This window comes from Lepidochelys kempii, chromosome 17 (assembly GCF_965140285.1).
Source record: "Lepidochelys kempii isolate rLepKem1 chromosome 17, rLepKem1.hap1, whole genome shotgun sequence".
NCBI classification, from domain to species: Eukaryota; Metazoa; Chordata; order Testudines; family Cheloniidae; genus Lepidochelys; species Lepidochelys kempii.
The window spans coordinates 2,672,367-2,693,994 of NC_136396.1; the positions used below are offsets into that span (position 1 = coordinate 2,672,367).

Consider the following 21,628-nt stretch of genomic DNA (forward strand, 5'->3'; position numbering starts at 1 on the left):
GCAGTTAATAGTTTTTGCATGAGTTAGCAGGTCGAGTTAGAGTAGGTTTGCCCATAGTCTTTAGCTTGACCTGCTAACTCATGTGAAATATGAGCTGTCTTGTCATCATTAGGATTTTACCTTGTGTTAGCTAACTCAAGTTAGATCATTTTTTTTTGTCAGTGTGCAAACAAGGTCATTTAATGTAGTGGGATAGCTGGCCTTGCCAGCTTCTTGGATATTGTCCTATCTTATATTTAACAACTAATCACGTATTTAAAATGTATGGAATATATATACAGTAGGGTTTTCAGAAACAATGTGAACAGGTCAATATGATAGTCTAATTCTGCTGTCTTTTTGGGGATCAACTTTGGCTTCCACTGGCTTTTGTTTTGTGAATGTCCACAATTAAAATGATTTCAGCAAGTTGATGAAATAGCACTCTAACACATTTTTATATCCTGGAAGGATTTACGCTATTATTAGAGATGTTCTCTTACTTTGGGCCAAAATTATTTTCTGTGCTTCATAGCCCTGCATCTTATCCCCTGCCTTAATTTATAACAATATAACATTAGAAATGCTGCCCCTTAAAATGAAAGCTGTGGGGAACCCTTATAATGAATCTCACGTTGTTGATTGATTGTTAATTCCATCCGGCCTTAAATGGAAAAGAGCATCCACAGGTATTAAAAAAACAATCTAAATGTATCCACTTAACTTGTGAGTCAACAGTTAAAATAATCATAGATGTACTAATTGTCTGCAGACCTCCAGACATAAAAGGTGTCCTGGAGTGACCAAGAGGTATGCTGACTGTTATGGTGGCGAAACCCAAGACTTACTTGCTTCAGCGAGTTCAGCACCTTCGCAGACATCATCTCTGATGCTATCCTCCCAAACTTTGTATTGGAACTGACCACCTCTTGTCTCCAACCGGCTAATCCTACACATATGGCCCCGATGTGTTTTTGAGTTTAGGAGGGGTCATAGGGAGCGCAAAAATCACCCTCCTATTTTTGGCAGACCACAACCTTCTCCAAGCACAGTCCTCAAACAGGATGGTGGCTCTCATTGTTGTCTACCTTCATAACCACATGGATCCAGTTAAACATAACAGCATCCTCAGAGAAAACAACGGTGAACAGATAGCATTTTGTCAAACCTACCATTCCTTGAGCTATGATCGTACACCGAACGCAGCCAGAAATATGGCACCACACTATTATATCACCATGATTTTCTGATAGTCTACAATAATGAAAGAGGGAGGGAAGGACATTTGAATGCCTGTGTTGAAAATCTAAGGTAGAAGCATTCAATACAAGAATCTCCTGTGGTCCTAATCCACAATCAGGATAGAAACAGAGAGAATTTATTTTCTTTACCATTGCAGCCACTGTATCACTACTATCAGGACTTTCCAGGACTGTAAATTGCTTCATCAATCCAGACTACATACACTCTACCTAGGAAGCCAGTATTACCTGCTTTGAGAACTATCAGCATGTTTCACAGAGAAGAGATTCCAAATGTGGGATGATAGGTTCTGTGAACAAGAACCATACACCTCTCTTCCAGAGGAGAGAAGAATGGTCATAGGCCCTTCCCAGATTCAGACTGAAGTGCAGAATTTATATACAACCTAATCTTCACCCACAACAACTAAGAGGAAAAATTTAAACGAGGAGGAGGAGAAGGTGTCTTTCTCTCTCACAAGTGTGTATGCATCCGCATGCACAAATTCCAACAACCTGATGATGAGGGGGCAGAAACTAAGGCCTGGTCTATGCTAAAAAGTTAGGTAGACCCAGCTGTCACTCAGGGGTGTGAAAAATCCACACCTGCTGAGCAGCACAGTTAAGCCGAACTAAGTTGCAGACAGGGCTAGGTTGATGGAAGAATTCTTCCGTCGATCTAGCTACCACCTCTTGGGGAGGTGGATTACCTACTCAGACAGGAGAGCCCCTTCCAACGGTGTGTAGGCAATGCCACTGTAGCATTTCACATGTAGATAAGCCCATAGCTCACTAGACTCTGTTGCTTTAATTCAGTTTTTGCAGGTGCTTAGATGCTAGGTTTATGGATGTCCGATAAAAACCTTTACTGTGATTATTTCCAGATTTGTATTTTATTTATTTATTGGGTCCCTCACTTTGAATCTTTGCCCCACATTTTCACCTTGTCAAGATGAGAGCTGTGTCTTTCCAGCTGAGGTCTTGTCTGGTTTCATGTGAATACTTGGTCAGGATAACATGTTGTTGTAATTAAGCCTTGGGGCTACAACAATAGCCTAAAATCTGATATTGAAAGTTTTTGCTTTTGTGAACAGATTAACCATCTCAGCTTTTCTCATTTACTGACCAGTTAATAACTCTACTTACTCTACTGTTGGCGATTAGCCAGGGATTTTCTGCATACCAAGTTAAAACCAATTGGTTATAGTAGGAGATTAAAATTAATTCTGGTTTAATTTGTCTGACGGGTCATTAAGTCTAGTTTCATATCCCTTTGAAATGAATTACAAAACGAAGAGAAATAATTGATCCTGTGTGCCTAATGTTGAATGCCTTGAAGGAGAAACCTCCAGAAAGCTGGTAGATATCTTGTCAGAGAAAGATGATGCGGGTCTAAGGTGGCAGTTTACTTCTAAAGTGAGAAACCATGTAAAAGAAAAGAATAAGGCAGTATATAATGTCCTGCATACAAGTATTTGCAGTATATAAGGTTTGGGTGGCAATCGCAGATCATGCTTCCCTCCCTCACAAATCCGTAAAAGAGAATTTACCCCTAATCAAAAGTGCTTTGAGTGTAGCTTTATTAAAATACACTCTGCTGTAGGTGGTCTAAATTTTCATTGGGGTCATACGTCCTTTCCTGAGATGTCAGTGGAAGAATGCACTGGCGTTTCTCATGCGCATCGAGATCCTAATTTAAGGTAATTGAATGTCCTAAAATTTTCCATGAGACATTCTTAATCTTACATGTTTTACAAGAGCTTTTTAATTTAAGCCCAGATAATAAGGTCCCATCTACACTAGGAAACTGACTCAGTGCTGAAAATGGTTGTCAGCAATGGGCCTTAGTCTTCCTTTCTGTAACAGTGCAGAATATGGTTTTGCTACATCTGTACTAGCAGTTAAATGGTTTTCAGCACCAATTCTGGGAGAACCATTGCTGACAACTGGTCCATTTCCTAGAGCAGTTGGGACCAATGGGTCTATATTAAATTAGAATAAAAGGGAAATGAAAAGTTTTCAGACTTCACCTTACATTCTTCAAAACATACACACGTATAATCACATGATTTACTCTTCTTCTTTTTGCTTAGGTATTTGAGGACTTTTGAATTATTGAGCTTTTTGTACAGCATTCAGAGTGCTGTAAAATGCAATCACAGTGAGACCTTAAACAATTCAAAACACTGGTCAGTAGTGTGGTCTTCACATCCCTCCATACCCATGTAGGAATGACTGTAAAGAAGAAATATATTTTAAGAAGTTATTTAAAATGAGAGAGAGAGGTTGCTTGGCAGACAAGAATTAGGAGAGCGTACTGGTAGATACTCTGGAGGGCAGGGATAGGATACAGAGGGACCTAGACAAATTGGAGGATTGGGCCGAAAGAAATCTGAGGTTCAATAAGGATCAGTGCAGGGTCCTGCACTTAGGACGGAAGAACCCAATGCACAGCTACAGACTAGGGACCGAATGGCTAGGCAGCAGTTCTGCGGAAAAGGACCTAGGGGTGACAGTGGACGAGAAGCTGGATATGAGTCAGCAGTGTGCCCTTTTTGCCAAGAAGGCCAATGGCATTTTGGGATGTATAAGTAGGGGCATAGCGAGCAGATCGAGGGTCGTGATCGTCCCCCTCTATTCGACATTGGTGAGGCCTCATCTGGAGTACTGTGTCCAGTTTTGGGCCCCACACTACAAGAAGGATGTGGATAAATTGGAGAGAGTCCAGCGAAAGGCAACAAAAATGATTAGGGGACTGGAACACATGACTTATGAGGAGAGGCTGAGGGAACTGGGATTGTTTAGTCTGCAGAAGAGAAGAATGAGGGGGGATTTGATAGCTGCTTTCAACTACCTGAGAGGTGGTTCCAGAGAGGATGGTTCTAGACTATCCTCAGTGGTAGAAGAGGACAGGACAAGGAGTAATGGTCTCAAGTTGCAGTGGGGGAGGTTTAGGTTGGATATTAGGAAAAACTTTTTCACTAGGAGGGTGATGGAACACTGGAATGCGTTACCTAGGGAGGTGGTAGAATCTCCTTCCTTAGAAGTTTTTAAGGTCAGGCTTGACAAAGCCCTGGCTGAGATGATTTAATTGGGGATTGGCCCTGCTTTGAGCAGGGGGTTGGACTAGATGGCCTCCTGAGGTCCCTTCCAACCCTGATATTCTATGATTCTATACTGGTATATGCAAAATCATGAAAGAAGGTTCAAACTCAAATGTGGGGGAAAAAGAAACCAAGAGGGATTTGGGAAGATTTTTCAGGGGTAATATACTGTAGTGCCTTAATGTTGTTATAAGAAGTTTTCCTTGGTTTGCACAGGAGCATTCTGTTTGTTTTTACTATAGGGTTAAAATATTTGCTCTTGACAGAAAATATTACACTATAAGCTTTGTGCCTCCAAAGAATAGCTTGATTGTGGACAAACAGAAAGCATGAGACAGATTGCTGAGTTTGTAGGGCCTTTAATAAATGAACTGTTGATAAGTAAAAACAATACAAAAGAACAGGAAGTTCTCATCTATCAGTGCTCATAGCAGAACAGGAAATTGTCACCCACAAACCATAAGAAGAGGTGTTTGTACTGGAGCCGTTTTCCTTAAACTTACTGACACTCTGGACAAACAAATGACAGGTGGACCTCTTTAGACCTTTGTGTATAAAAACGAGAACCATATATTACTTTTGCAGGTCTATAAATATTATACAAATACAAATTGATTTCTTGTAGGCTGAGTAGGAAGAAAAACATTCTAACCAGAGTTTGATATTTTGATATGAATACAGAAATAGGTTTTTCCTCTTTCCCCTCCACTCTACCCTGATGGGGCCCTTAGGAGAGCCTGCTCTTATAGCTGGGTCTCAAGGGAAAGTTAGCTAAAAGTTTTCTAAAAGATAAACTCTAGGAATTATTTAGGGGAAAGTTCTGGGGAAGTCAGATAGATGATCACAAGTGATTCCTTCTGGCCTTGGAATCTATGACTATGCCAAGCAGAAGGCAACCTTGTTCCCCAAGAACTGGCGTCGTATCTCAGGGCAGGCTTATCCTAGAACTGCTACAGCAGCACCGCTGCAGTGCTGCTAGTTCAGACGCTCTCCTGTTGGCATAATTGCACCACCTTCCTGAGCCGTGGTAACTGTGTTGGTGTGAGAGCATCTCTTACTGACCTAGTGCTGTCCACGCCGGCTCATGGATCAGCGTAACTTATGTTGCTGAGGGGGTGGCTTTTCCACACCCCTGAGTGACTTAAGTTATATCAAAGTAAGCTGTCGTGTACCTTCTACGTCTCCTGTGTAACACTGTCACTATCCCACAGAGTCAGCCCTAAATAGTCTTTTATATTAGGAAAGTTATACTGCTGGTCACATGACGTTGTGGAGCTATGTAATATATGTGAAATTAAAATGAGGGTTACTGTTTAGTTTTAAATAAATATTTGAAAAGAATCTGAAACGCTATTTTAAAAATTTGCTTCCTAAAACCACAAGAAAAAAGAAATGGATTAATGAAGTCAGGATTAATTGAATATGTTTGAAAATATAGAAAATGTAGATGAATGCATCCTAATTCCAGTCCAAAAAGTATGTTGCAGTGTAAAGGATGTAGTCATGAGCATCACTGTAGACTGTAAAAACAATGAGGAGTACTTGTGGCACCTTAGAGACTAACAAATTTATTTATGCATAAGCTTTCGTGGGCTAAGACCCACTTCATCAGGTGCATGGAGTGGAAAATACAGTAGGAAGATAAATATACATAGTACATGAAAAGATGGGAGTTGCCTTACCAATTCTAACAAGACAATTTGATTAAAGTGGGCTATTTTCCACTCCATGCATCTGATGAAGTGGGTCTTAGCCAATGAAAGCTTATGCCCAGATAAATTTGTTAGTCTCTAAGGTGCCACAAGTACTCGTTGTGTTTGCTGATTCAGAGTTGTAGCCATGTTAGTCTGTAACTGTAAACTGTGTGTGTGTATGATTTCGAATGGTTTACATTTGGGCAGGAGTGCAAGGCAGATGGCTCCTCTGCAGTAATTCTGTGAACTGACCAATGGATGTAGCGGAACAGCAATGGGTTTGAAACCCTCCTAAAAATAAGTGCATTATTGTTGTCTGTGAGCCATGCTCAGCTTCACAAGCCCTGGGCCTAGAATGTGGTTTGTTTCCACACCTTAAGTTATCCACTGCTAGATAAGAGAGCTGCCCCTTAATGATAGGGATAACTGTAATCCTCAGCTTTCCATCCTGGAGTCACTACTGTTTGTTCCCCAAAAGTATACAGCATGCTTTTTTTTTTTTGCTTTTTTTATTATTATTATTTATTTTTATTATTACTCAACTTTACAGGATTTACCATTTTTGAAGCCTGGATATAACTTTAGGTTTTTCTCTCTTCTGCCAAGGCCCACTCCATACACAGCTATTCAACCTTTAGCAAAATAGAGCATTAGAATGGGCAGTGTTTCAGAGCTGCTTTTTCTAGTCCTCCTCCTTTTACTTGTCTAATATTGGTCACTTATATTGAAGGAAGTTAGTTATTGAGGGGAAGGGCTTGAAAAGAATAGTTTGAATGGTTTAAGCTTCTTTCTGCTTTAGTATATTTTCCCTGAATGTAGGCTACATTATAGCAGAAAGCTTGTAAAAAAGTTGAGTACAGGTAAATTAATATAAGTTCTAATATTCAGTGAACACTTGTATATAGTCTTCAAAATATTGACAACTACCCTAGGACTATTGTTTCTGTTGCTGTGCTATAGAAAACAATCAGGGGCCCTTTCAGAGATACTGCCTTGGTTAGGTATAGAGATGGGATACACGAGTTATAAAAGTTCGGTTCTTTTTACGTGTACTTACTGCTGGAAGAAGCTAGCGAAGAGATCTATATTTGATATACTAAATACTGTTCAAAGCTTGAGAAACAGCACTTAACTTTTTTCCATGTTGAGAAACAACACTCGGCTTATTTCCGTGTTGACATGATTTCAACAGCATATGAAAGGAGGGACATGGCACATTGCTATTTTGCAAGCACCAAATGAAAGCAGAAGCTGCATCCATCAGCAGATCTGTTTGAATTTGTGTGTGCTATATTTATTTGGCTTTCCTCAGTGCAACTTTTCATTTCATTTTATTTTTTTTATTAGTGATTGACACAAACGCTCTTTTTAAAAATCTGATGTTGAGCATGGTTCATACATTATTGAAAAGATCAGCTGCCAAAATGCAAAAGAGAGGTTTTTTTCAGTGTTCCCCCTAGAAAAGACTGCTAATTGATACCTAACTACATAAACAAGGCAATGTGCCATGTCCTCTTAATGAATCTGTTTAACAAACAAAATCTTGTCTACTGTTTGGGGGGGGGAAAGAGATGCAGTTAAAAAGACAACAGTAACTAAGACATTTTTAGTTTAAAATATGATTAGAAAACTGAGAGAGTTGTATTTGTCTTAATTGACATTTTCAATTTGTTAATTTTTTCAGTTTGTTTCTTATGTTGTGTTTTCTTAAACTACGGAAGGCTAATGCTGCTATTTTCTGGCATATTAAAAATCTTGAAAAGCTTAAAATAAAAGATTAATGGATTAAATGGTTATTGTAACATGACCATAGTTCAGACTCAAGGGCATTTCGTATCTTCAAATTGCAAAACTACTAACATAGCTCAGGACTTGATCAAAACAACTGTTTTGTAAGTGCAGGAATACTTATAAGGTATCTGGTTATGGTGTTGTGTACAATTCTTTCATGCCTGATATTGTACTATAAGGTAGAGGTGTGTGTGTGTGTGTAACCACACAAGTTTTGTGTAATTGTGACTCCATGGAAGATTATTTGTACATAGTATTTATGGAAGTACAAATACACAAAACTGCTGCGGTTATGTGTCCACTTGTTAGTGGACACTAATTAGTCTACAGCAAAAAATAGATGTGAAGAATGAAAGCAAGAAAAGAGGGCAGATCAACTAGCATTATCTGCAGAGATTGTGTCAGGAAATTAATTCCTTGGCATTTATGTCCAAGGTATTATAAGATCATTGTGATGAATTTTTTAAATTATTGTTACCTTTAAATTGGCAAATTCCTATAACTTTGTTGTTAATAGTGTGTCCATTATTGTAGAGCTGATGAATTCACAGGCCATGTGAATTCCGACCAGAGACCTTCCTGTTTTATGGCATTAGAAATCTTTTAACCTTTAAAAAAAACTGCAGCTATATTTATCCTTCAGTGTTCACATACAACTCCCTAATGTTAATGGAAATTAGATTAATCTATTGATGGGAGAATAGACCCCTAAGTACTTAATATACTGTGGGTTTTTGTTTCATTTTCCACAATTTTTTTTTTTTTTTTTTTTTTGGTAGCAAAAACCAAGCAAGGTTTAGTGCTAAGGAAATTGAGGGGCTGATTCTGCATTAGCCAGGATCATAGTTTCAGAGTAGCAGCCGTGTTAGTCTGTGTTCGTGAAAAGAAAAGGAGTACTTGTGGCACTTTAGAGAACAAATCTGATGAAGTGAGCTGTAGCTCACGAAAGCTTATGCTCAAATAAATTTTAGTCTCTAAGGTGCCACAAGTACTCCTTTTTCGGATCATAGTGTGAGTAGTCACGGTTTAAGCTTCCCTCTATATCACTGCCAGTGCATTTCAGTCTGATCTGTATTACCTCTTGCTATTTCAGTCTTGGGTTCTCGCACCACTGCTCTGCTAATATACCTCAACACAGATAATTTTTTTATATGTAACACATACACACAATCAGTACTCCAGCGCCCTGTGGTATTACACTTGCAAGTATCTCTTGAACAGAGATTGCTTATTTTGTTGAATTGAACCAAATTGTATTGTTCTTTGGTGAGGTAATTTTCTTGGAAATTGTGTTGTAAAACTGATTATTATTTCTATACTAATTTGGGATAGTTTCTTTCCGTGGTACAATGCACTGATCTATTTTATGTTTGTTAATTAAGTTTCAGTTTGTTTCTTACAACTCCTCAGAAAAAAGCTGTAAAAGTTATAATAATAATACAGTGAAACCACTTTATTAAAAAAATAAGCTATGGATTATTATAATGTTAGAAAAATAAAACCCAGTATAACCTGTGTAAACACAATAATCTAATTTTATTGCTAATAATATCTTTTAATAGGCATCTGTGGGTGAGAGTCTACAAAAAGAAGCATTAAAAAAGCAAGTAATGAAGCAAGTAAGTTGTGGTGTGGGAGTCCTCATGCATATAACAAAGTAAGAAATTGCTATCATTAGTAACCATGCCAGCTAACGATGTTTTGACCTTGCCAGCAATCTAGGCTGGCTGTCGTCTTGTAATCAACACACAGTTTTTTGTTTTTTTTTTCAGTGTGGGTAAGAAGACTCCCTTCTTAACCATGCGTTTGTAACTAGTTTGGCCAGTCCCCTTTACTCCCAGTACTCCATGCATCAGTACATCCCAGAATGCATTGCCACACATGCTGCATGTGCGCAAGTCCTTCACATTTAGAACTTATGTTTAAAAATTCACTCAATCATGGTGATTTTCTGCATCCCATCTGCAATGCAAGACTTCTTTAAAAACAGATTTAGAATTCTCTAGTGCCAATTTTTTGTGTTCCAATTTAGCAAATGTGAAGTAGGAGTCTTCCCCTAGCTGATTTTTAACTTTCATGTTTCTATGGGTGTATTAAATTATTCCACTTTTCTGAACAAGACTGTTCTTGCAATTCTTTGGCTTTGTCCAGGAGCAGCTGAAAAATAGCCTAATGCAAACTTTGTAACTGAAGTTTCCATAGAGCTGAATGTAGTTTACAACAAATACACACACCGTAAAACCACGAGAAGTTGCATTTATTTCTGTGATGTAGAATGTAGTGATGCTTTATTGAATGAATATTTTAAACAACTTTTTTTTGGAGGGAGAATGTAATATTTTAAGGAAATTAAAGATGATAAAGTGTTGAGTTCTTGTATAATGGAGTTCTTACCAACAATGAGTCTTGTATTGGAAGACTCTTGGAAAGTTGTCCAGGAGGAATATGATACTTCTGTAAAGAGACCCAACTATAGGAAAACAATTACACTTAGCCGAAACATAATACAAGGTTATTTATAGGAAGTAAAGTGCATGGGATAAAGTTCTGTAGATGACCTATAGCAGTATATTTAGAGAAAACTATGTAGAAAAATAGATGGATAAATTGGCTAAACTTTTTATTATTTGTATTTATTTAAAAAAATCCCATTGAATCTGAGCTAGGGATATTATTTGATGGGTAATTCTCCCCTAAGCAGGATCCATAATAGCTTAATTGCTGTAATTATTATGTTTTCTCATTGTATTCTATTCCTTATCTCCTAAATATCCTTCTTCTTATAATTACTCTTATTTTTAATTCTGATACCAAACAAAGGACTTTGTATATGGAGTTATGGTGAATTTATGTTCAGTTTTGTAGTAGATTTATATAATGAACTAATGTAGTTAAAGCAAAATATATGAATAAAAAGTTTTAAAAGCTTAAAGTTGCAGGCTTCATTGGTCTGTGTTTCTCTTTTTTTTTAAGACCAAACTTGAGATTCAGAAGGCCTTGGCAGAAGACTCCACAGTGTATGAATATGACAGTATTTATGATGAAATGCAGCAGCAGAAGAAAGAAAGTAATGCCAAAGTACTCTCTGGAAAAGATGACAAAAAGGTCCATAACTGAAAATGTATGCTGTCTGTGTTACCTCTGTATGCTGGGAATAACCATGGCTATTTAACTGATTTTACTAAGTTTTTTGATATCCTAGTAACCCGTTGTTCATTCTGTAGCAGGGCCCACAAGTGTTGTGCTCAAAATTGTGTTATATAAAATTGTGATGTTGTAAGACTGGTAGTTGTAAGGTGTTGTAAAACTGGTAGTTCATCAAATATTTCAGGACTCTAGTCCCATTTCATTCTGTCGTTGATTGGAAGGACAACAGGTCTGCATAGCTTCCCACCCATAAGTTCTGTGGGACAAGGACCACGTGAATTGCTAGAGAGCCTGTTACAATGGGATAGTCCTGATAGCGCCTTTAGTCACTACAACAGTGCTGCTACTACTAATTCCGAAACAGGCAACCCAACTGAACGGGGGAAGGGCTGTCTTTGGGCAACCTGACCAAATTTTGTAGCAATGAGTATGCCTCTCACTAGTCAGCTGCTGTAGGGTCTGTCAAGAAGCTAAAGTAACTACATTTCAACTGTAACATGTGAACCAATTTCTACAGCCCAATTCCTTATTCTAGAAAATGGCTGAATTATCGTGACAAATCACATTTTCATTATTGCTCATTGCATTTGGTAATGGAGTGTTTGTCAGGCTATGATAGGTCTAAATGAAGAATGCCTCCCATTCCCTTACAGCAAGTTGAAGAGGGAGAGAACTATCACAAGACAGAAAACTGCTGGAAGAAAGGTTGTATTGAAAGCATTTGATCTCAGTCTGAGCAGCAGTACACCACTTGAAGCTAGGCTCAGATTTTGTTGAATGCAACTGTTTCATTAATGAGGAGAAAATTCCCATGATCTGGAGCTGAAAAATGTTTGTATTAGTTCATTGAGATAATTGTCCCAGCAGTGGCAACAGTATAAACCAGCTGGGCTGGCTACTGCCATTTTTGTTCCATTTAAAAACTGATTTTTTAGTGTACTTAGCAACTCTAATTTGTCTTTTCTCAGCCACCTTGATTCCATCTCATTACTCTTTTTTTCTCCACCTTAGCCCAAATACATCCAAAATATCCTCAAAGCAGCTGAGGTAAGAAAGCAGGAGCAGGAAAAAAGAATGGAAAAAAAAATTCAGAAGGAGCGTGAAATGGAAGGGGGAGAGTTTGATGACAAAGAGGCCTTTGTGACATCAGCCTATAAGAAGAAACTGCAAGAAAGGGCTGAGGAGGAGGAAAGAGAAAAAAAGGAAGCAGCCCTGGAGGGTGAGATTTACACTGAACCAATCTGACTCTCCCTCAAAAGGAAAGTGTGGCCTTTTGCTATTACAGATAGTGGTCATAGGTGTGATAGAGTTTTCATCCTGGTCTCCTGTGAGGATGTGACTCAGCAGGGAGGGGGAAGTGTTGACCTGGGAATGTGCCCTGGGGATGGGAGACCTGAGAGTCTGTCACCTGAGCCAGGAGGGGGAGGGGGAGGTAACACCTCTGCCCAGGAATGTGAACAGAGGCTGCAGCAGGGAACCTGCTGGGTGGGTTTAGTTCAGTTTGGGGCTGGGGAGAGGAACACAGGGAACCCCAGGGCTGGGGTCTAAGCTCCCTGCTCCCCCAGAAGGACGTGACTGAGTGGTCCTGGTTGTACCCACAAGCTCTGTTTTGGACTGTGTTCCTGTTGTCCAATAAACCTTCTGTTTTACTGGCTGGCTGAGAGTCTTAGTGGATCCCAGGAAGAGGGGTGCAGGGCCTGGACTCCCCCACACTCCGTGACACTCCGAATTAGGTTGTAGATGGAAAGGAGAGGAAAGTGATCAGGAACAGTCAGCATGGATTCACCAAGGGCAAGTCATGCCTGACTAATCTAATTGCCTTCTATGACGAGATAACTGGCTCTGTGGATGAAGAGAAAACAGTGGAGTGGTAGATAGACTGGAGGGTAGGGATAGGATACAGAGGGACCTAGACAAATTAGAGGATTGGGCCAAAAGAAATCTGATGCAGTTCAGCAAAGACAAGTGCAGAGTCCTGGACTTAAGACGGAAGAATCCCATGCACCGCTGCAGACTAGGGACCGAATGGCTAGGCAGCAGTTCTGCAGAAAAGGACCTGGGGGTTACAGTGGACGAGAAGCTGGATGAGAGTCAGTGTGCCCTTGTTGCCAAGAAGGCTAACTGCATTTTGGACTGTATAAGTAGGGGCATTGCCAGTAGATCGAGGGACGTGATCGTTCCCCTCTATTCGACGTTGGTGAGGCCTCATCTGGAGTACTGTGTCCAGTTTTGCGCCCCACACTACAAAAAGGATGTGGAAAAATTGGAAAGCGTCCAGCGGAGGACAACAAAAATGATTAGGGGACTGGAACACATGACTTATGAGGAGAGGCTGAGGGAACTGGGATTGTTTAGTCTGCAGAAGAGAAGAATGAGGGGGATTTGATAGCTGCTTTCAGCTACCTGAAAGGGGGTTCCAAAGAGGATGGCTCTAGACTGTTCTCAGTGGTAGCAGATGACAGAACAAGGAGTAATGGTCTCAAGTTGCAGTGGGGGAGGTTTAGGTTGGATATTAAGAAAAACTTTTTCATTAGGAGGGTGGTGAAGCACTGGAATGGGTTACCTAGGGAGGTGGTGGAATCTCCTTCCTGAGAGGTTTTTAAGGTCAGGCTTGACAAAGCCCTGGCTGGGATGATTTAGATGGGGATTGGTCCTGCTTTGAGCAGGGGGTTGGACTAGATGACGTCCTGAGGTCCCTTCCAACCCTGATATTCTATGATTCTATGGGGTTCTGTAGTAGTAACAGAAATGTAGGGCTGGAAGGGACATCAAGAAGTAATTTAGTTTACTGCCTATGCTGAGACTGGATTAACCATCCATGTATTTTTGACAGTTTTCCATGCCTCCTGCCCTCACCTTTTATTTTCTCCTCTTTTGTCCAGTGAGTTGGCCACATGGTTTTGAGCATCTTTTTTATCCTTTCCAACCTTTCCAGGGCCCCTAACTATCATTTTTGGACACATGTCATGGGGGCGAGGAAATACTTTTAAAATGTATTTTTCTCTACTAGAACTATTGAAAATAAATGAATACATGTCAATGTAATGTCTTCCATATTTTAAGAGGGAAATATTATTTTTATACAGTTAGTACAATTCTAAATAAAGCCATTAAATAATTGTATAACGTCTTAATGACAGAGGAATAAACAAATGTTAATACATACGTATTCATAGATTGTAAGGCCAAAAGCACAGAGAGCATTGTGACCATCTAGTTGACCTTCTGTATAATACAGACCATAAAACATCCCAGAATTAATTCCTGTTTGAACTAGAGAAGATCTTTTAGAAAAACATCCAGTTTTGATTTTAAAATCGCCGGTGATGGCGGATCCACTATGACCCTCAGTAGAGAGTTCCAGTGGTTAATTACTCTCTCTGTTAAAAATTTACAGACTGAATTTATCTAGCTTTCAACTTTCAGCCATTGGATCTTGTTGTACTTTTCTCTGCTAGGTTGAAGAGCCCATTATCACATTTTCGTTCTCATATAGGTACTTAATAAATTATGGACAACTCACCACTTAACCATCTCTTAGACTCGAGGAGCTCAGTCTATTTAGCTTATCATTATAAGGCATGTTTTCTAATCCTTTAATCATTCTCGTGCCTTTTCTCTGAACCTTTTGCAATTTATCAACATCCTTCTTGAATTATGGGCACCAGAACTGGACACAGTATTTCAGGTGTGGTTGTACCAGTGCCAAATACAGCACTAACAGTCCAGCAAGCTCCTTCGCCAGCCCTTTTAAGCTCTTAGGTGTAAGTTATCTAGACTTTCTGATTTTTAAAATGTCTAACATTCGTTGCTGATGTTTAGCATCCTCCTGAGTTACTGTTGGAATGGAAAGCGTTTTATTATCATCCTGTATTATGACTACATCGACTTGTTTTCCCCAAATACCAAAAAGAAATATTTATTTAACACTTCTGCATTTTCTACATTATTATTGACAATTCTACCATTTCCATCTAGTAAAGGACCAATACCATTGTAAGAATTTTTTGTGTTCCAAATATACCAAAAAAATCCTTAGTGTTCTTAAATCTGCTGGCTATAGATTTATCCTTTGTCTTTTTACTTCCCTTACAAATTTTCTGTAATTCGTGGCCTCTGATTTATATTCATTATTATCAGCATCCTCTTTCTTCCCTTTGTTTTTGTTTATAATTTTTATAACCTCCTTCACTTCCTGTGTAAGCCAGGGTGGTATTTTAACTAGTCTGATACCGCCACACTCTCCTTGCCCCTTTTCCTGACTTTTTAGTTATCTTTAAAAAAACATATCCTCCAACTCTATCGTGCACTCTTTTCCTGACTCTTTTAGTTAATATCTAAAACTGCCATCTTCTACATAAGAAGAAAAGAATGGCCATACTGGGTCAGACCAAATGTCAGTGTAGCCCAGTATCCTGTCTTCCAGCAGTGGCCAATGCCAGATGCCCCAGAGGGAATGAACAGAACAGGGAATCATCAAGTGGTCCAACCCTGTTGCCCATTCCCAGCTTCTGGCAAACAGAGGCTAGGGACACCATCCCTGCTTATCCTGACTAATAGCCATTGATGGACCTATCCTCCATGAACTTATCTCATTCTTTTTTGGACCCTGTTATAGTCTTGGCCTTCATAACATCCTCTGGCAAAGAGTTCCACAGATTGACTGTGCTTTGTGTGAAGAAATACTTCCTTTTATTTGTTTTAAACTTGCTGCCAATTAATTTCATTTGGTTCCCCCTAGTTCTTGTGTTATGAGAAGGGGTAAATAAGATTTCCTCATTTACTTTCTCTACTTTATGTTTTTAAAGTATTGTGAAGTTGTGGAAAACAAAGACACAAATATACTCTTGGCACATCAGCAGCAGTGAACCCCTGTTGTCCTGCTGTCATGGCATAGTTCCAGTGTTTCAAACACTGGTTATGCCAATGGTATACCAGGCTTTAATTAACAGGCTTTCTCAAACGGCATGTCCTCTAGACAATAGTTTCATGTCTCCCTCCCTAGGTAAGGAGGATCTTCCATTTGAGTCATTGTGATGGGGTGTCAACCTCTTCAGGTCTTGTGTGAGGTGAAGGTGATTAGATGGGCCAATTAATTGCCCAGGCTGCACCTGGAGGGGTAGTCATGAGGACAGGCAGGGTGAGAGGGTATGTCAGTTGCTGACTTTATCTCAGTCTTCAATCAGATAAAAAGCTATTACTTGTCTTTTTAAATTTAAATTTTAGTCCACCTCTGTAAAGGAGGATTTTGTATATTGATATTCTCTGGAGCCTAAACTTTGTCCACATTTTGTAAATTATCCCTGTAGACTGTTTTTACAGTTTTTTGTTTTCATGTTTTGGAATTAATTTATTTAGGCAAAATTTTAAAAAGAAGCCAATGGTAATTTAAAAAAAAAAATTAAGATAGTATATCTGTTAAACGTTGTATTATGCCGTGTTGTTGTAGCAATGTCAGTCCCAGGATATGAGAGAGACAAGGTGGGTGAGGTCATATCTTTTATTGGACCAGGTTCTGTTGGTGACAGAAATTGTTCCAGTAAAAGATTCTACTTTACCCACCTTCTCTCTCAAACACTGTATTGTAGTTTTTAATTCACTAGACCTTTTCCTCTTTGGTTAAAACAAAACCAAATGTTTATGAGTGTTAGGAGAGGAGTGCTAGGTGTTACAGTTTGTGTACAAGGTATACCATGCCATGTAAAGTTTTTTATAAGCACAGAAAAATTAATTCTTTTGGACTGCTTCAATGTGAAGATGAAAAATAAAATCAACAAAAATAATAGTTTTGCACATAGCTCGACAAAGATGTTGATACCTTTTGATTATATGTAAAACTTTCTTGGACAACTCTGAAAGCTGCTGGCTGTAGAACTACTATGCCTAATACACATGCAACCATTATATTTTCTCTGTATATCACTAATACGTACGTGTGTGTGTGTGTGTTAACACACATCCTTTTTTCCTATCCCAGTAAAACTGACTGAGTAAAAAGTATATTTCCCTCTTAAAATGAAAAAAGGTACAAAATCTATATTCATTCATTTATTTTTAACGTTTCCAGTAAGGATAAGTTAAATACATTTTAATATATTTTTTTCAAAATGGCCAATAGCACCAAAAATGCATCTGTTAAAAATTATCCCTAGGGGCCCTGGAAAGGGTAGGTGGGACTTCCAAAACCATACAGCCAACTCAATGGGCAAAGAGAGGGCAGGACTAAAGGTGGGGGCATGGAAAGCTGTCAAAAATACATGGTGATGAAAGGTATGGAATTATAACTACTTACTGTGAAGGAAGAGCAGAGAATAACACACTGAACTCAATGAGAGTGCACTTTGTGACTGTAGTTTACCCTGGCAGATTGCTGTGGGGTGTGAGGAAATAGAGTGGAACCTCACTCACATCAGTACTGGTTGTATGATTTTTGCACCTGGAAAGGGGAGGCTGTTAAAGGAGACTAGTGAGTCCGTGTTGCTGAGGAAGAGTCTGTGGCAATATTAGTAGCAATTCTCATGCCAGATTTACAGTCACGTGTCCCAGAGATTAAGAGAGCTGGTTTTAGCCTGAAAGCAGTAACCAGAATGGAAAATAATCAAGTCTGGTTGGCTTGCTTTCTTCTACATGTTCAAAATGTCCTGAGCATCTCTTTCTGGATTATGGGTTTACCATGTGTCAATAGGGTCTGGTTAATGTTCATGAAACTAACATCATTCTTATTTTCCTTCCTTTAGCATGCCTGGATGTAACAAAACAGAAAGATCTCAGTGGATTTTACAGACATCTTTTAAACCAGACAGTGGGGGAAGAAGAGGTGCCCAAATGCAGCCTCCGTGAAGCCAGGTAGGACATAGTTCCAGAAGGACTTTATATGTATAGTTTCTTCATGCTGTTCATAATTCCCAGTGTCACTAGAATCATAGTAAGAAGGAAGGCCGTACCAAAGCACTGGTTGGGGAGGAGCTTGCTTTCGAGAGTTGACTACACCATTCTTTGGAAAATGAAAAATCATCATCCTTGGGTGAAAGTATAGAATAGGAGAAGGGTTAGGGTTAAGGGGATACTTACGCTGGTAATACATTCTAGCATTATTCTAAGCTAGTTTTTTTAATTTGACATTGTATACATCTTAATAAGCCACATTAAACCAAAAGCTTTGCTACCAGAGGCAGAGCAAGAAGAAGATAGTTTTGGGCTCAGGTGGATAATGATATTTAATGGTTGTGCAACTTCATTTTATCACCCACTGGAAAATTGGAACCAGTGAGTCTCTGTCTTTGTAGCTGGCAGCATTTAACCATAAATATGAAAAAAAACCTTCAGTTTTCTTGATTGGCTTAATACTCATGACAAAAGGAAGCAATCAGATGTACAGCAAGTCCATTGGGAATATTTTAAATTTTACATGTACTGTGTACAACAAAATAATTAAATGCCATTGTGTTTTTGGGCCAATATAGAAAGAACACAGTTGGGTCGTCTCTGGCTGAGATGCTGGCTGGGTTTTTTAATTTTACTGAAGGCTTTATAGCAACCAATGACCACTCAAGGCACTTTATCCAGGTTAAAACTAATTTGTTGGGACCTTAGAAAGTCTTCAGTGATCAGGTGTATGTTCTGTATCCTAAGACTATGAATATTACCTTCAATCAGGAGGCTTCCTGGGACTGAAATTGAAAGGAATCTCAAATTAGTTCTTCGTTTAAAGTGAGGAAGGTTATCACTTTAGAGCTACTCCTCCTACTGAGAGACAGGACTTCTGGCCTATATTTATTGTGAGGCTGTGCCACAATCTCAGAAATAGGGAAAATTAGGGGAAAACCTAGCAGGAGGTCAGCATACTTAGACCAGCATACCTCCATCAGTCGGATATAAAATGGACAAGTTAGGGCTGCTGTTGTTTGGCACTCTAAGATTTATAGAACCAGCTGCTACAACAGTATGCTCTTCTAAAGCAGCTCTGTATCAAGCTTAAGTTTCACCAGCAAAGTGTATATCTTAAGAGTACCAACAAAACTCATCTTCTGTAATAGTAAAATGAACTGTGCTTTTCACATTTGCCTGTTTATGAAGCCATCCATATGTTATTGTCTGATTTATGAAGCAATGGCAGTAGTGATTAACCCACTTGGTATTGTATTTGCTTGAACAATTCTCTCAGTTTAAAATTGCTGTATTTAAGTGCAGTTATGTTCAGAAAAGTGACTTTCAGAATGGTGGCTTCTTAGCCAGTGTATCTGCTTTTTGGGTGTTCAGATCATAATTATTGACTAGAAACAAGTTTTGTTGCTCTGAGTCCTATAGAACTAATTAATCTATGGGAAGATAAGTAGGAATCTATTCTGCTGAATCCAACAAAACTGTCAGCCGAGTTGTAGATTTTTGTGGATTTTTTTTTCCCTTATGCTGGTGTAAGGTACAGAAAGAAAACATCTAGATTTTCAGATGTCAGACAGAATTTGTAGCACTGCCAAACAGAAATTTCACCTTTGACTTATAAACTTCATCATTTAGAGCTGGAAGATCATTGAAAGAGAACAACTATGGAATACTACAGTGTAATTTTTAGTCATTTTTCCAAGAATAACCATGCTTTAAACCACGGATCAAACTTTCAGCCTAACCAGATGGTCCACTGATTCCCAAGGAGAATTTACCACAGACAGTTGCTGTAGCTACATGATTAGTGAAAACAGACGTGGGCTATGGAATTTAAAATTCAAAAGTAAAAAAAGACTGAGGTATTGTAACACTTTTGGGCATTGTCCAAGTTTGATATCGAAGAGTTTGTCCCACGTTTCCTGTTTGATTATATTTAACAAGTTAAGAACTGTAGCAAGATGCTAGTGTCAGTTTAACCACAAGAGTGAGATCCTAGTCAACAAGCACAGAACGAGTCAGGATTATTGTGTTGCAATTTAAAACTTGTAGTATCTTATGAAGACACATGTTTAGGATGAGGAGTTCTGTTTACAGCTATTACTAAAATAATGACAGTTGTATTTGTAACTCTCAGACACGAAAAAAAAAAATCCCTCCTCTTCTTCATATGTAACTATATGGCATGGGTAGGGTTGTGAGCCACTTAGGAAAGGGTGTGTCATGTAGATAATATTACCAGGATACAAAGCTGTGTCCTGTCCTTTAAAAAAGGATGCTAGAGTTGTAAAACTTTACTCATTCTTGAAATTCAAAGCCTACTTTTTCAGTGTGTTGAAAATCAGAGCAGCTGTTTTTTAGGACATGTACAGTACCAAAGAACCTGATGCAAACTTTCAGTACAAATCCCTCAGAGTTGGAATATTAGAACCGGAATACTGGACCAGATTTGGTTGCTTAGTATTTTCAGCTGCATCAATTCTTAAGGGTTGCTCAAGTCCCAACAAAAAGGTCGCAAACTCCAGAATAGTTTGACACTGCAGGCTATGTAATATCTTTTTTTTTCCCCTCCCACAACAACAACAAATCTAGGATAAAGGAAGAAAAACCTACCATTAATTCAGATGAATCCATCCAAAGAAACAAAAGTCCAGATGAAAGACCAAGACTTAGAACCCCTGCTAAGGAAGAGGATAACCCAGATGCGGACAGTGACTTAGAAAGTGATAGTAGTGATGATGATCATAAAAATAGCAGAGCTAGTTCTAAAAAGAAGGAAAGTCGTGAGAGCAGTGAGGAGGATTCCAAACATCACAGGAGCTGGAAACACTCCAGCTCATCAGAGTCTTCAAGTGAGGAAGGAAGTCACCACACAAAAACCCATATAAATCGTCCTAGGAGAGGAGAGAGTGGAACAGGTAGAAGAGAAAAAGATGAACACCACAAGGAAAGGGATCATGAGAGAAGAGATAGAAACCAGGAAAAGGATCGTTGGAGGGAAAAGGAAGACCGACAGAGATATGGGGATCATACCAGTAAAGATAACTACAGAAAGAGGGATGAGCAGGACGACAAACAGAGGGGGAAAGATAGAAAAGAGAGAGAAGGATATGACAAAGAAGGTAGGAAAGAGAGGGAGGACAAGTATTCAGAAAGGGAACGAGAAAAAGAGCGACTAAGAAATGGCAAAGACAGATACAGTGAGAGAGAGAGAGGGGAAAAATGCAGAGAAAAGGAGGAACATTTGAAGGAAAAGAGAGAGAGAGATGACAAGAAATACAGGGACAGGAAGGAAAGTAGTCCTCGAGCCTCAGAAAGGGACAGGGACAAGAAGCAAAGTAGCCCTAGATCCTTAGACAGACAGTGTGACCAGGAAAAGGAGACAAAGGCAAAGGACAGAAAGAGTAATGATGAGAGAATCTCTTGCTCTGAAAGATTTCCCGAGCCAAAAGGTAAGGATGCAGAGGAAGGGCAAAAAGATGCAGAGCAGGTGGAAAAAAAATCTGTGTGTGTGAGCAAATTTGCCAAGCGGAGCAGTGAAGAGACAGTGGTGTCAGCAAGGGATCGCTACTTGGCTAGGCAAATGGCACGAGTTAGCACAAAATCCTATATAGAGAAAGAAGAGGATTAGCTTCATTTCAGTGGCCATGAACCAAGAGATGATCCACTTTCACTGGTGGAAAAATCACTGCAGCAGGAACTCTGTGTTGAAGTGAAAGTATTTCCTGACTGTTTGTTTCTGGGTTTTTTTAAACTCAGTAATTTAATAAAACAAACTTCTGTTTTGAAA

The 21,628-nt window shown here is 39.1% G+C and overlaps 1 protein-coding gene across 5 annotated transcripts in view; it reads left to right on the plus strand.

Moving 5' to 3' along the window:
• NSRP1 (nuclear speckle splicing regulatory protein 1) overlaps window positions 1–21,628 on the plus strand; it is a 32,958-nt gene extending 11,330 nt beyond the window's left edge. For all 5 annotated transcript variants that reach the window (XM_073315666.1, XM_073315663.2, XM_073315665.2 and 2 more), the window contains 5 exons: window positions 9,372–9,428; window positions 10,783–10,914; window positions 11,968–12,175; window positions 17,694–17,802; window positions 20,431–21,628. In XM_073315666.1, the coding sequence (XP_073171767.1) occupies window positions 9,372–9,428; window positions 10,783–10,914; window positions 11,968–12,175; window positions 17,694–17,802; window positions 20,431–21,469 (1,545 nt within the window). In that variant the 3' untranslated portion in view covers window positions 21,470–21,628. The remainder of the gene's footprint in view (window positions 1–9,371; window positions 9,429–10,782; window positions 10,915–11,967; window positions 12,176–17,693; window positions 17,803–20,430) is intronic.